This window comes from Anolis carolinensis, chromosome 4, assembly GCF_035594765.1.
Source record: "Anolis carolinensis isolate JA03-04 chromosome 4, rAnoCar3.1.pri, whole genome shotgun sequence".
Lineage (NCBI taxonomy): Eukaryota > Metazoa > Chordata > Lepidosauria > Squamata > Dactyloidae > Anolis > Anolis carolinensis.
In genome coordinates this window covers 7,511,338-7,526,901 of record NC_085844.1, presented here as the reverse complement: position 1 = coordinate 7,526,901, position 15,564 = coordinate 7,511,338, and the positions used below count along the sequence as shown (strand labels likewise).

The window sequence follows — 15,564 nt, the reverse complement described above, 5'->3', positions numbered from 1 at the left end:
TATGGGTCATTGTGAGTACTGAACGTTAATTTGTCTCAAAAAAGAGGCCATCTCCTCTTCTGAGTTAAGTTGAGAACTTAGTGTATCTTGAGGGAACATAAACGAAACACCATTTCGCCTCTCTTCATTCTGCAATTACACAGTTTCTGCCCTTTTAAAAATTTGGGGCAGCATTGCTTTTCCCTCTATATGTAATGATCTTCAACTTATCCACGGTCATAACAAAATCCATCATTTTGGTCCCCAAAACCTGCCCTTTATGTATACATAAGTTTGACGTATGTATACTCCATCTTTTAAATTTCACTGGCCAACACACATTTTGGTGCCTCAAATGTTAGACCTGTTAGATTATCATATTTGATCTAATGATTCCAAAATGTGTACCATTGTCTTCTATCAGTTCTAGTTTTTGAAATACGGAACACCTGAATCTACCAGTCTTCATCTGCTCACGCACAGAAAACCATGACAAGTATATCTAAGAAACTAGAGATGATGCAGTCTAGCCAATGCAAGTTTCTGAATCAGTGCTCCAAATGACCCCAGGAACAGGCCTAAAAACCAAGACACTGATATTTTTTTGACTGAGTTGTTATTTTTCAAATATTGTCAGGTAATGAATGTGATTTTCCTTCTTCTTGGCAAGGGTTTGGACTGGATAACCCATGCGGTCTCTTCCAACTCGATGATTCTATGAATGTCTGCACCCCTATAAATGAATAGGAATATTGTAGTTCCCCAAAACACACCAGTAACATAACCTTGCAATTTCCACCTTTAAAAAACAGCAATCTTTACTTCAATTGAGTTTTTTGGCATAATTATTAGTTCGCCAAGAACTATAACCGCAACACAATTAATTTCCATCTGCATATCAGAGCTCCAGGTACCTCCCCCACATTCAAAGCTTCCAAGGCCCTGAGCTTCCTTAGACAAAGTGCCTTTGTATCCCAAAGCACATTTTATTATTGGAAGACAAATATTTGCTTAAATGCCTCCATTGGGTTGGAAAATTGTCTCAATTAATGTGAAGGCACTCCTTAGTTTGTTTTCCTTTTCATGAGCACTGGAACACAAGGAGAATAGTAAGGCATGTGGGACTTCTTTCCCTTAGCTGTCATTTCACATTAACCTCCCTTTGAATTTGCATGAGAAATTCACGGAGGCTGAGCTTCATGACTTGAAGAAAAAGACATCTGGCCAAAAAAGGATATTGCATACACAGGGAGGTACAGAGCACACCTGGCGTGCTTTTGAAGATTTCATGAATGACGGTGGCTAAGAACTCATCATCCATGGATCAAATCTAATTGGAAGATGAGCATCAGCTGACATACAGTGCCATCTCCCACATCTATCTTCCAGGAATGCTTCTCCTTGTGTATCTTGCTCTTTTCTTCAAGATTCCTTTAATTCAGCTGGGCTTAATCAATTCAAGCACAATCTCAATAAACACAGATTCAACTATCTATTGTTTGAAAAATATATATTCAAAAAACAATCCTTTATTTTTACACTTCTATAAGGGACAACATTGTACTATGACTTAAATATAGTGAGACTTGAGCATCCAAAGATGTTAATATCCATGTTAATATCCACAAGGGCTCACTCTATCATGGGAAAGAAGCACGACTATCCTAGGTGTGTTTTGACATGATTTGAACTCCAGCAGCTATTGTTCCTAGTATTTTGTACAACTGATCAAAGACTTAAATTATGTTTCAACCCTATCCACCTTGGTTGCAATGCTCAGGTCTGGTTGCCTATCACAGGTTGGGAGGTTTTGGATGCTGTTTCCAGTCCGAACAGTTCAGAAGGCTAAACTTTTCTCTCTAAGTTTTCTGAATCCCAGTCTTCCCATTCATGTTGTTTAACATTTTTTAAAAAAATCTCAACTTGTTCCCTAAAATTTCCAAGGGTTAGACTTTAAATTGATGTGAGGTTTTAATGTTATTTTTATATGTGGGGTTTCTCTGGGATTTTTATGTCAGTATTTGTTTTTTTGGGTCCCCTGGTGGCACAGTGTGTTAGAGCGGTGAGCTGCTGAACTTGCGGACAAAAGGTCCCAAGTTCAAATGCTGGGAGCGGAATGAGTGCCTGCTGTTAACCCCAGCTCCTGCCAAACTAGCAGTTCGAAAACATGCAAATGTGAGTAGATCAATAGGTACCCCTCTGGCGGGAAGGTAACGGCGCTCCATGCAGTCATGCTGGCCACATGACCTGAGATGTCTATGGACAACACCAGCTCTTCAGTTTAGAAATGGAGATGAGCACCAACCCCCAGAGTCGGTCACGACTGGACTTAACGTCAGGGGAAAACCTTTACCTTTACCTTATTTGTTTTTTTTATGGAGGCATTGAATGATTGCCATTTTATGTTGGAATCTGCCCTGAGTCCCCTCAAGGAGATAGGGCGGAATACAAATAAAGTTTATTGTTGTTGTTGTTGTTGTTGTTGTTGTTGTTGTTGTTATTATTATTATTATTATTATTATTATTATTATTATTATTATTATTATGAAATCATTCCAGGACTCTCAGAATTGTTGCAGAATGTGAGAAGTAGTAGTGCATCTCACCAGTAGAGAAATTAGTATCCTCAAGAACTTCCTTATCACTCCCTGTGCTCATAGGGTCTATCATACAAAATAAATCATAGAATCATAGAATTGGAAGAGACCTCGTGGACCATCCAGTCCAACCCCCTGCCAAGAAGCAGGAAAATCTCATTCAAAGCACCCTTGACAGATGGCCACCCAGCTTCTGTTTAAAAGCCTCCAAAGAAGGAGCCTCCACCACACTCCAGGGCAGAGAGTTCCACTGCTGAACAGCTCTCACAGTTAGGAAGATATACAGATATACAGACTAGCAACTGATGGGTAGTGATGTGCCATAGTTGCTATCTTTACAATAGAGAGGGTTTTAAAACACACAGAGATGAAATAATCCAGAAGTTCTAGTTTACTCCCCCTTTCTTTTAAAAATGTCTTCTGTACCTAAAACAGCTAAGTATGGGTGAAATTGTCCCAATGTCTCCAGGTGAAGAAGGAAGGAAGGAAGGACAAGAAAAAGAGAGAGAGAAATAGCATCCCAGGAAACACAGCTATTTTCCAATGTAAATGTTCAAACTTATAGCCTCTTTTAAAGTCTGAAGTGCAAGAATCCAGACATAGGTTAACTGTCTTGTATCACTGCATGAACTCAGCCTCCAAAAGGGCTAATCGTGGATTTAAAGAAACAAATAGGAATAGGAGCACCTACCTATTGTTTCTCCCTGTTCATACACCATAGAAGCCAAGTCCTTGATGATCTGGTTGACATCCAGCATATCACTCTGAAAAATAAAATAAAAAAAACAAAACAAAAGGACAAGAAATAAATTGATTTATTGGAAATCTAAGTTAAGTAAGGCTTAGCACTTTAACTAAAATGCCTACAGAATATCGGGTAATTTTGCATGTCTTTATCAACTCTCCATCATTTTCTTTAAAGTTCCACACAGTCCTGTCTTGGAGGTTTAATTGAAACTTTGATAAGCACAGAAGACAAAGGATGCCAGGAGAGGCTGGTGGGGTCAACCAAGCAGTGAAATCTCCAGGTTTAATCTCCAAAGTCCAGACTTTAAGGGTAAATAAATATCTAAGGTATGGAGTGCATTTTGGGCTTGGTTTCGAAAGTACATAAATATGAGACACCATTACAAGTTCACTATTCCTCATCCAAAATGCTTGGGACCAAAAGTGATTAGGGTTTCTAGTTTTGGAATACCTGCATTTGCATATACACAGATAATGGGATACCTTGGAGACATAATCCAAATATAAACATGTGACACATTTATGTTTCGTCTACACCTTATACACAGAACCGGGGTTTAATTTCATACACAATATTTCAAATAATTGTGTGCATTAAAAAGTTTTATTTATTAAAAAAATCTGAAAGCAAAGGTATCACTATTTCACTCATCCATGTGGAAAAGTTTGGCTTTCAGAGTATTCTGAATTCCAGGATTGGATTTTGTACTTCACTTGTGCATGGCCAAATGGGATTGGACTAGATGTCTTTTGGAGGACCCTTCCAGTATAGATTCTCCTGGAAGCAAGTACAAAGGTGTCCATAAAGAAAGGCCAGAAGGACCATGGGAGAAGGAAAAGGAGAAGGGAGTGAGAAGTACATGGCCAAAGGAAGCTGGACTAGATGCCCTCTGGGTGTCCCTTCCTGTATAGACTCTTTTGGAAGGAGGTAGAAAGAGGTCTATAAAGAAAGGCTGGAAGGACATCTTGAAAGAGGGCTTAATCATTACATGCTTGATAGGATCAGTCAGGCAGATGTTTATCAAATACAGAATTGCACATACAGAACTTAGGACTCATTGGGTCACTTAGTCAATGGCAGCTGCTGCCTTCAATTTCAATGGGGTGCCAAAGGAGCTCAGGATTTTAATACAAACTTTAAAGGTACTGGTGGAAATCAATGACAGTGAGTATGGAACCCCATTTGTTGTCATCACCCAGCAACTGCTGATCTCTTTCCAAACATAATTCAGATTGATTGGTAGGACCCATATTATATTATTATATGGCTTAATTCGATGCCATATCTTCCCATATGAGTCTACATGACCTGTAAACTCTCCTTCTCTTTATCCCATACTTTCCTAGGAATATTTGGTGGGAATAAGGGGAAAGTCTTCTCTATGGCTTCTCCCACACTTTGGAAGTAATTCCCTACCAAAGTTAGGAAGGCTTCTTCTTTGCTGTTTTGGGAAGCACCTAAAGCCCATTCTATTCTTTTTGTTTCAGGAGTTCAAGAAGGGCACTTTAACAGCACTGTACTATTTTAAAATAAGGTTTTATGTGGCTTTAATTCTGTTGTTGCTTTAATACTTTTCCAGTTTCACCTTTGGTATGTCTTCAGGCATGTGTGTTTTTGCTGTAATTGTTGGCTTTTGTGAGCTACTTGGAGTCCCGGTCTGGGAGAAAGGCCAGATATAAATAATGTGATTGATGGATGGAGCTATCCAAGGTGCTGAATCCTTTCCCTAAATAGTTACCAGCTTTTATTGAAGGAGGCTGAGAATTCCCTGAACCTCACAAGATTTTGCCATCTGAAGCAAAGGACAAGGTGGTGCTTTCCAACTCATTTCCCCTCCAGCCTCTACTCCCAACCCTGAAGTTGACTGCAGAGGGAACGGAAACTGCATCTTTCAATTCAGTTCAATGAACTGAATCTGTCTTCAACACCAACAGCAGGACAGTCGTACAAACAGCAAGATAATTTGAGCCGATGGTGGAAAAAAGTGAAGTCCCTGGGTTGCATGTAGACCTGGAACCCCTTCTTTGTCTTCTCTGAAATATCCTTGGAGATTTTCAACACCACTTTGAAGATTTAATTTAAATCTGGGGTCTGATTTGGGGACATTTTACCCTTGAGATAGTCAAAATGGCTCCAGCCACCTCATGATTCTTTTAATGGGTTGCTGTGAGTCTTTCGGGCTGTATGGCAATGTTCCTGAAGCTTTCTCTCCTGAAATTGTCTGCCACTGATGTGGACAAAACATCAGGAGAGAAAGCTTCTGGAACATGGCTATACAGCCCAAAAGACGCAAAGCAACCCAGTGATTCCACAGTAACCCACAACCTCTGAGGATGCCTGCCACAGATGTGGGTGAAACATCTGGAGAGAAAGCTTTTGGGTCATGGCCATACAGCCCAAAAGACTCAAAGCAACCCAGTGATTCCACAGCAACCCACAACCTCTGAGGATGCCTGTCACTGATGTGGGCGAAACGTCTGGAGAGAAAGCTTCTGGATCATGGCCATACAGCCCAAAAGACTCAAAGCAATCCAGTGATTCCACAGCAACACACAACCTCTGAGGATGCCTGCCACAGATGTGGATGAAACGTCTGGAGAGAAAGCTTTTGGATCATGGCCATACAGCCCAAAAGACTCAAAGCAACCCAATGATTCCACAGCAACCTACAACCTCTGAGGATGCCTGCCACAGATGTGGGTGAAACGTTTGGAGGGAAAGCTTCTGGACCATGGCTATACAGTCCGAAAGACTCACCGCAACCCAGTGATTCTGGCCATGAAAGCCTTCGATAATACAATTCTTTCCATCTTTCTCGTTCTAGTTCTAGTTCCACCATCTGTCATATGACACACTCCATCTAATGATAGGACTGGCCCCAATTTCCTTTCCTCCAAACAATAAACAACGTCTCCACACCATTTGCTTCTCTCAAAATTACTAACAGGTTCTGCCTGAGGAGGAATATCCCATTTTTGCTTTATTATTGTACATTCCTTTTTTACTTTAAAAGGCATTTCAATCCCATCTCCTTGCTTACAATTTCCCCAATGCTTTGACCTAACGGGCACCTCTGTGTTTACCTCAAAGATTGTATTTCAGTGATCACCATGATGTCATATATTTCTGTGCCACGCAGCGTCCAAAAATGCAGAAGGAAATTGCCGAGGATAATTTCAGCATCAAAAAGAAGAGACCATAATGGAGCAATTTCCGCTTGGGATATTCCAGTGATATAGCATTACTGCCATGCTATAATACCAAGTAGGAAAAATTACCAAGAGGGTCCTATAGCTCGGACTTTGCAGTTTTTATGAATTGGGTCCCTCTGTTATGGCTCAACTCTTCTCATTATCACAAATTGCTGCATTATGTTGCATAAAGAAATAAGGATTTTGCTTCCCTAGACTATTTATACAATGTACAAGGCAAAAAATTACAACTTGTATAAAATAGCTGTATTTCTATCAAGATCCCCATATAATAGGATGCTGCTTCTGACCAGGACAGATCATTTGAGGTCAGGTATAGTCTATTCTGACTGGCAGCAACTCTGTAAGACCGGAGTCAATCAGGTGATTCTTCCAGAACTGGTTGATTCCACTAAAGTGAATTCATTGTGCAATTCTATTTACCACTTATATATAAGTTGACCTCATGTTTAATTTGTGGGCAGGTTTTGAGGCCAACATTATGGATGTGGTGCAGGCTGTGGCACCAGGCTGTGGTGCAAACTGGTAAGCAGCCAGCTGCAATAAATCACTCTGACCAAGAGTTCATGAGTTTGAGGCCAGCCCGTGGCGGGGTGAGCACCTGACAATTAAAATAAAAAATAGCCCCTGTTCGTTGCTGACCTAGCAACCCGAAAGATAGTTGCATCTATTAAGTAGGACATTAAGGTATAAAGTGGGGTGGCTAATTTAACTAATTTACGACTCCATAAAAAAAGTCATCCAGCCACCGTTGGAATGAGGAAGTGCCATCGCAGTGGATGATGAAGCAGCTGCTTACCCTGTGGCCGGAATCGAACATCCCCTCAGGAGAAAGTTAAATTGCCTCTGCGTCTGTCTCTGTTCTATGTGTATATGGCATTGAATGTTTGCCTTATATGTATACAATGTGATCTGCCCTGAGTCCCCTTCGGGATGAGAAGGGTGGAATATAAATACCATAAATAAATAATAAAATAAATGTTGATATGACCTGTTGATAAATCACCACTCTGAAATGCCACTATAGCTGCTATGACCTCTAATCAGAGATTGGTTCTGCTACACTTTCTCTGTGGGATTCTGCCTCTACACACTGCAATTGCAGTTCCAAAGTGTGACAGCTACCATAGATAAAAACAGTAGGGCCCTCCATTCACAACTCAAGATGCATTGAGGACAACATCCTTAATTCTGTGTGGTGTTGACTAGATCACACAGTATCCTGAGATAGGAAAAGAAGAAGACCACATTCTAGATGGTCTTCCACAATCAAGGAAACCATGACCCTGAGTCTAGAATAACAGTCCTGCTCCCCCTCTATTCTGCCTTGGTCAGACCACACCTGGAATACTGTGTCCAATTCTGGGCACCACAGTTGAAGGGAGATGTTGACAAGCTGGAAAGCGTCCAGAGGAGGGCGACTAAAATGATTAAGGGTCTGGAGAACAAGCCCTATGAAGAGTGGATTAAAGAACTGGGCATGTTTAGCCTGCAAAAGAGAAGGCTGAGAGGAGACATGATAGCCATGTACAAATACGTGAAGGGAAGTCAGAGGGAGGAGGGAGCACACTTGTTTTCTGCTGCCCTGCAGACTAGGACACGGAACAATGGCTTCAAACTACAGGAAAGGAGATTCCACCTGAACATCAGGAAGAACTTCCTCACTGTGAGGGCTGTTCGGCAGTGGAACTCTCTGCCTCGGAGTGTGATGGAGGCTCCTTCCTTGGAGGCTTTTAAGCAGAGGCTGGATGGCCATCTGTCGGGGGTGCTTTGAATGCGATTTCCTGCTTCTTGGCAGGGGGTTGGACTGGATGGCCCATGAGGTCTCTTCCAACTCTACTATTCTATGATTCTATGATTCTACAGTCAAAGAGTTGAAAGAGACCACAAAGGCCATACAGTCCAATACACTGCCATGCAGGAAGACACAATCAAAGCAGAATCTGCCAATATTAAGTGTGGGTGTTGATGCTAGGGAGGACTTTGTGTTCTCTTATTCATGGGGCCACCATAAGTCAAAGCTGACCCGACGGCAGTTGATAACAATAGTCAAGCTAATTTGTCAAGTTCCCAAATGGAGTCTCCCCGTTACCTTGTCAAAGCTCCTCTCCTACTTGATTATCAAACAATCTCTTGAGAATAGTTGCCTTGCATATTAAACAGCATGGTTCCCCATTTATTTGTTCCTTTGGACCTTCCGGTATTAGAACCTGTGGCGCCTGAGCATCCCCAACCTGCTGCTTAGATCGCTAAGCTGTCTCCTGTGATGAATTCATAAGAGGTGTCAACTAGATCTATGTGCTTTTGGGGGAAGAGTTCATTATGCATCTTTGAATGCCACAGTACTTAATTATGTAATGCAGTGAGAATCTCATTAATTTGTAATAAGGCCGGAGAGAACCATTGTGAATTACTGAGAACACACACACACACACACACAAGCTGAGAAACAAACCCAGGAAACCAAACACAAAAAAAGAAAGAGAAGGAAACTGAACAAAAGCGATGTATCACAAATAGAGTCAGCTCTCTTTGTTGTCAAATGACTTTGCCTTTAATTATTTATGCTAATATTTCCAGTTGCTATATATCCTGGAGAACGTTTTGTCACTGCTGTTGGGGATGGTAAGAGCTGGTGGCTTCTGTGCTGGATGTTAATCTGAAGTCTAAAAGCGCTAACCAAGGAGCTGAACCTATTTTTGGAATACGAGTCAGCCGCCTGGATTGTGCCTTTAAAGTCTGAATTAAAGTCCAAAGTAGATTCATTGCATCACTGACACCAGCACCATTAGCTGCTGCCGGAGATATGTTTTAATGATACAGGAACTTGCATATATAAATAAAGAGTTAGCAAGTAGTAAGAGTGTGTTCAAGTTAAGGGATGCATTCACACTACAGATTTATAGCACTATTATTCTATTTCAACTGCCAAGGAATTCTGAGACTGGAGGTTTAGGAGAAGAGGAGCCCCTCCCTTCAAAAATCCCTGCTTCAACATAGGAAATGGTGCCTCCAAAGGTTTCTGGGATGAAATATTCTCCCAGATATGGAGATTTTGGGGCAGTTAGCCTGGAAGGCCACTTTTTGTCAATGGGCTTTATAATTCTACAAGCATTTATAGTATCCAGTTTGACTGACCTAAATCCAGAAAATGTACTCTCTAAGCATTTTATAGATCCTCCATCACGATTGTATGGTATGTTTCTGCTAGAAACTGCAATGGAGGACCTACAGATTCCTACAGAAAGATCACTTCTCTGAGAATTTCTAGGTCCTCCAGTGCGAGTCTGTGTTATGATTGAGCCTGGGGTCATTCATTTCAGGAAAAGAATAGGGTTTATGATAGGTCTGGGAATGTATTTCTTGCAGATGTGGGCATCGTAATGTATTGGTGTACCTCCAATAGTCCTTCCAGCATTCTGGCACTGGGGATTAAGTTTTGTTATGTTAGGGCTACCTCAGGCCAGGACCAAAATCTAAGACCTAGCATCAGCCCCTTCTGATATCATGAAAGGTGGACCCAGGTGATGTTACAAGGATGATGTTACAAGAGACAACCCCTACTGATGCCCTTAAGCACCCACCACAGTGCTATGCTTTCTACTGGGATAGAAACAGTACTAGAGTTCAGCACACTTGTAATGTGATGGTACTGCCTCAAATGTTTTCACTAGATAACCAGTCTGCCTAGATAAAACAAGCAGTAGACTCTCATCAGCCACTGGAAGTAAAATCTGTCTCCTATTTTGTGGAAAGACGCTTAAGTCAGTGCATAGACTATGGCCTGGTTTCTGGACTCTTGGGCTTCACCTTGGCTGTATCTATAAAGCCAAAATAAAGCAGCCTCCATCTCAGAAGTGCTGCATCTCACTGTTCATGTGCCCGGGCTGTGGTGCAGGCATGAGAGCAAGCCAGCTGCAACCAGCGGCAATGAATCACTCTGACCAGGAGGTCATGAGTTCAAGGCCCGCTCGGAGCCTATGTTTGTCTTGTCTTTGTTCTATGTTAAAAGGAATTGAATGTTTGCCTACATGTGTAATGGATCCGCCCTGAGTCCCCTTCAGGGTGAGAAGGGCGAAATATAAATGCTGTAAATAAATAAATAATAAATAAATAAATCATGTGGGTCAAGAAAAAAATATAGGAAGGTCCAGAGGGATCACTTGGATTGGGCTGGAAGTGGCCCAATCTACTCTCCACATGTCCACCAAGCTGATGCATCACCAGCAACAAATAGCTCCCTGCCAATGGTTTGCTGCCAATGTCACTCTGTGTGGTGTCACTCCAGGAGGTGCAGTCATGTGACCAGAAATGTGACATTGCCAGCAAACATCTGGCAGAAAGCTACTTGTTTCTGGCAATGTGGAAGAGGCCTCAGTGTATCCTGGGCCCAGATGATTATGTGGACAAAGTGTCCTGGAGTTGCTGCCCAGACTTGATCAGGGCAGTAACAGAGCCTTTAAACCTGGATTACTCAGGTTAATGTAGAAATGATTCCCTACTACCCTTTTGCACATCTCTTTGCCCTGTTGCATGTTTTCTATCCTCTCAAAATGAAAAATGACACATAGTTGCACAGTGTGCTATTCAACTAAAGACACCCAATCTACCGTACATACTCATGTATACAATGACTTCATCTATAAGTTGAGAGCAGTTGTACAGGCCAAAATTAGGGATTTTGATATGGTGAGAGTCATTCCGTGGAGAGGTGAAAGCACCAATGTTGACTCATGAGGCTGGTTGCCCCTGGCCATTACTAACCTTTTCCAACCAGGCATTCAAAAAGGTCCAAAAGAGACACCATGGCAGAGAGAGTAGGTGGGGTCACTGGTTTGTTTCTTTTTATGTTGTTCAAAGATGGGTTAAACTTTTGTATTTCACAAATCTATGTAGAGAAGGGGATGGCTCCTTTTTCTATATAAAAGAGTTAAGCTAAAATACTCATATTGACCCATGGATAAGTCAACCCAGGGGTTTTTTTGTAGTTGATCCTTTTTCTAAAATTTTCAAATATTTCAAATTTTAGAAAATCAGGTATGTAACGTGGGAACTATGTTCACAGAAACTTTTCAAAACAGTCCCCTTCCCTCTCATTGAGTATCAAAGAAGAAGAGCTAGATCTTGGGAGTGGGCAACTCTTGGCAATATCAGAGAAAGCTAGCTCTAGCCTAGACAGACCCACAGTCCTCTTTCTCTCAATTCAGCCTACAGTATAGATGCCCAACCTCAGTCTCCTTATTTCCAAATCACCTGTTCTTTTCAGTACGCAGGCAGAATGGAAAATCCAAGGAGTGAGAACTGATCTCTGCATAAAGCAACAGTAGAGGAAGGTGTTTCTCCGGAGAACAGACAATAATGTCAGCTCGGCTCACAAAGAGCAACTGTATTCCTCTTCTTCTTCCCTTCTGCTGGGCATTGGGGGCTTCCCACTTCATCAGTCCAGATGGCTAAACTCTTCAGGGCTTTGCCATTCATATTTGACAGCAAAGAACAAGTAACAAAGAGCAAAAGAAAGGCAGAAAATGAACACGGGGTTCTTACACATAATAGAAAGTGTCTTCAAAAGATCACTTTTCCCTCCACTCTGCCCTTCTTGGTTAATTAAACAGAAATAAATACCGTCCCCCTTTTTTAAAAGTTTTATTTTATATTTTTTGCAGCTTGCAACACTCACATGAAAGGGTCACAATGATCTCTGAAGATGACAATAATTCAGATCCCCTTAGATCTCTTTATTGGGACAGCAAATGAATGGTGCAATGTAGACAAAAGGCAGTTCCAAAGTGTAAATAGGAAACTGCAATAGAGGGGAATATAACTGAGAATCTTATATAAGGAGAAGTACCCTTTAGTATGCATTATTTTAAAAATGTTACTTTTAAATGTTTGGCACAACAGTCCATATGATTGGATGTCAAACAGGGATGTGTTTTTGCTCCAATATTCTCTTCCATCTTGATGACAGGAAGCTTCCCACCAATGTGGAAATCACTTATTGGACAGATGGCAAGCTCTTTAACCTCAGCAGGGGAAAGTCATAAGTAAGGTCACAACAATTTCTGTTAAAGAATTCCAGTATGCTGATGACAATGTAATCTATGTTCATTCAGAGGAAGACCTACAAGCCACTCCAAATACCTTTGCAGAAGCATACAAAAAGCTTGGCCTCTCACTGAACATTGAGAAAACCAAAATGCTCTACCAGTAAAAGGCATCAATCAATCTTTCTGCAATGCTAGAAACAAAGCTTAATTCTGTACCATTTCTAGTACTTTAACAAAAGTTAAGTGTGACATCGAAATACAACAGGCCTTCGATGTTTAATTGTTGCTGGATTGATCTATCTGTCCATTCCATAATAGTCCCATTGTTGTTATCTTGCCATTTTATACCGCACTTTATTGTCCATTCAACTGTGAAATTTCCTTTCCCCATTTCGTAACACTATGCACTTTGCCTGGGATCTACGACTTAGTCTCCTGCTTTTAATACTGTATCCTGCTTGTTGATTTTAATTATTGTTTTTATTGATGTTGATGTTTTTTTACTGGGATAATTGTTTTATTGCTTTGTTACTGTTATTTGTTTGTTTTATCGGGCCAGGCCCCATGTAAGCCGCCCCGAGTCCCTTCGGGGCGATGAGGCGGGGTATAAAAATAAAGTTATTATTATTATTATTATTATTATTATTATTATTATTATTATTATTATTATTACAACACCGTCTGAGCTCTGCGAGTACAGCATTTTTCTGAATTAAGCAGAGAGTGTTTGGAGATCAGGACATTCGTAGCAATGCTTGTTTATAAAGCTATTGTCCTCCCAAATCTATTATATGCCTGCAAAACGTGGACAGTCTACAAATATCACTCTTTACTTCTGGAAACATTTCATCAGTATTACCTTGAAAAAATCCTGCAAATGTCTTGGGAAGAAGATCAACATTAGTGTTCCGGAAGAAGCGAAGACCATCAGCACTGAAGCGATGATCCTCTGCTATCAACTTCACCTTGTCCAAATGCCTGATCACTGTTTCTCAAAACAGTTACTTTACTCTCGGCTCAAGAACAGAAAACAAAATAGCGGTGGGCAGCAAAACAGATTTAAAGACGGGCTTAAAGCTAACCTTTAAAAATGTGGCATAAACATCAAGAACTGGGAAACCCTGGCCCTTGAGCTGGAAGTCATCTGTTAGCAACAATGCCAAGAAATGTGCCAAGAGGAAGGCACATCAAGCCAACCCTTGTCAGGACTGCCTTCCATCTGAAAATGTATGTTCTCATTGAAAAAGATTATGCAGATCCAGAATAGGTCTCTGCGGTAACCTACGGACCCACCACCAAGACTCTACACTTGGACAACAAGCAGATTCATGGACCACAAGGGATAGTCTATGATGATGGTAGATGGATCCAGAAGATGGATTTATACTGCCATGTAATGCAGTTTAAGAATGCAGATTAACTGCATTGAACAAGGTTATATGAGTCCATTTCAATGCAGTTAATTTCATTCTGATGCTGTATTACATGGCAATGTAGATCCAGGGTTAGCTATAAAATGCCAGAAATGTTTCTGGATTCTAGATGAGCGACACAAAATTGCAAGAATTTTGGAATCGGAAACTCCAAGACCATTTATGGTCAAAATAAAAGCATGTGAATAAATACTACAGTTGGTAGTGTTCGTTTTGTTTTTTGGCCAAGAAAAAGAATCCATAAAGCCAAATGTGGTGGGCCTTTTGGCTAACAGAAGACCATGTCTTCAGCATCTTGAGATGTTCCTCCTTTTTTGGTGGCTTTTTCTAAAGGTTTTCCAGTTTTCATTGTTTTTAAATTGTTCTAAACCACCCTCAGGTAAAGTTGGATCAAACATTTCTTCGGAAGGAGTCAAAATTGCCTCCCTACCCTCCAATTCCTTTCTCACCCAGAGAGGAAAAATACTGGGATCAAATATCTTCCCTTCAACCTTGAGAGAAGCAGATGGGAAATAGGGATCACTTTTTTTTTTCAACAGAAGCACCTGCTCCTTCCCTTCCAAGCCTGTCCCAATTAAATTTGTACAAGGATAGGAACACACATACAAAGGTATTTTAAGAAAAAAGACTTTGGGGAAACACATATATTCCCTATGTGATTCTTATTTTGTGAAAAATCCAGGAAAATGATTATGTTGGAATTAGCCATTTGAATAAAAACAAGGGTATAAGGAATATCCATAACTTTGAATCATCTTCAAAGCAAATCGGTGACTATATACCTTGTTTAGTTTTTAAGAAAATTATTGTGAGAATTTTTCAGAGTTGCAAACAACAGACAAACAAGAGGGAAAATGGGCATAGAGGTGCACTGGGGAACCTAGGATGATATATTAGTGTTGCAAAGCAGAGGTGTCCGCTTTCCTATTGTTTGGCTGCCTCCTGCTGAATTCTGGGAAATGTAGTTTAGGGGAGCCAAGGACCTCTTTGGCTGAGAATTCCAAAAGCCCTGCCCTAAACTACATTTCCCAGAATTCTGCAGGAGGAAGACACACAATAGGAAAGCAGGAGCACATGCTTTAAAATGATAATGTGATATAGTCCATAGAGAGAACTTTTAAATCAACCCATGAATAATCAAATTTGTAAAACTCAAATTTGCAATACGGAGGGCTGGCTGTACCTTGCACTTCACTGGAATCCATTTCTTGATGATTACTATTCTCACCAAAAGTCACAGATGAGGTCGGATGCTATATTGAATATTCTGACGAAAGTGTGGCAGGGTCTGGAGTGTGGATCTGAAACCAGGGTGTTCAATTATGAAAATTATCTTCCCACTGGTTGAGATCTTGCAACCAGAATTAAATTTAGCATAATCCATTGTTTTATATACAACTCTGCTGGACTGGCCAAGTTGTCCGAATGCCCGATCACCGTCTCCCAAAGCAGTTACTCTACTCCGAACTCAAGAACGGGAAATGTAATGTTGGTGGGCAAGAAAAGAGATTTAAAGATGGGCTCAAAGCCAAACTTAAAAACTGTGGC

The 15,564-nt window shown here is 40.9% G+C and overlaps 1 protein-coding gene across 3 annotated transcripts in view; it reads right to left on the bottom strand.

Annotated features, from left to right (window-relative positions):
• The window catches only part of tsnare1 (t-SNARE domain containing 1), a 495,360-nt gene that overhangs the window by 161,462 nt on the left and 318,334 nt on the right, over positions 1–15,564 (bottom strand). For all 3 annotated transcript variants that reach the window (XM_008115495.3, XM_003223925.3, XM_062979952.1), the window contains exon 10: positions 3,268–3,340. In XM_008115495.3, the coding sequence (XP_008113702.2) occupies positions 3,268–3,340 (73 nt within the window). The remainder of the gene's footprint in view (positions 1–3,267; positions 3,341–15,564) is intronic.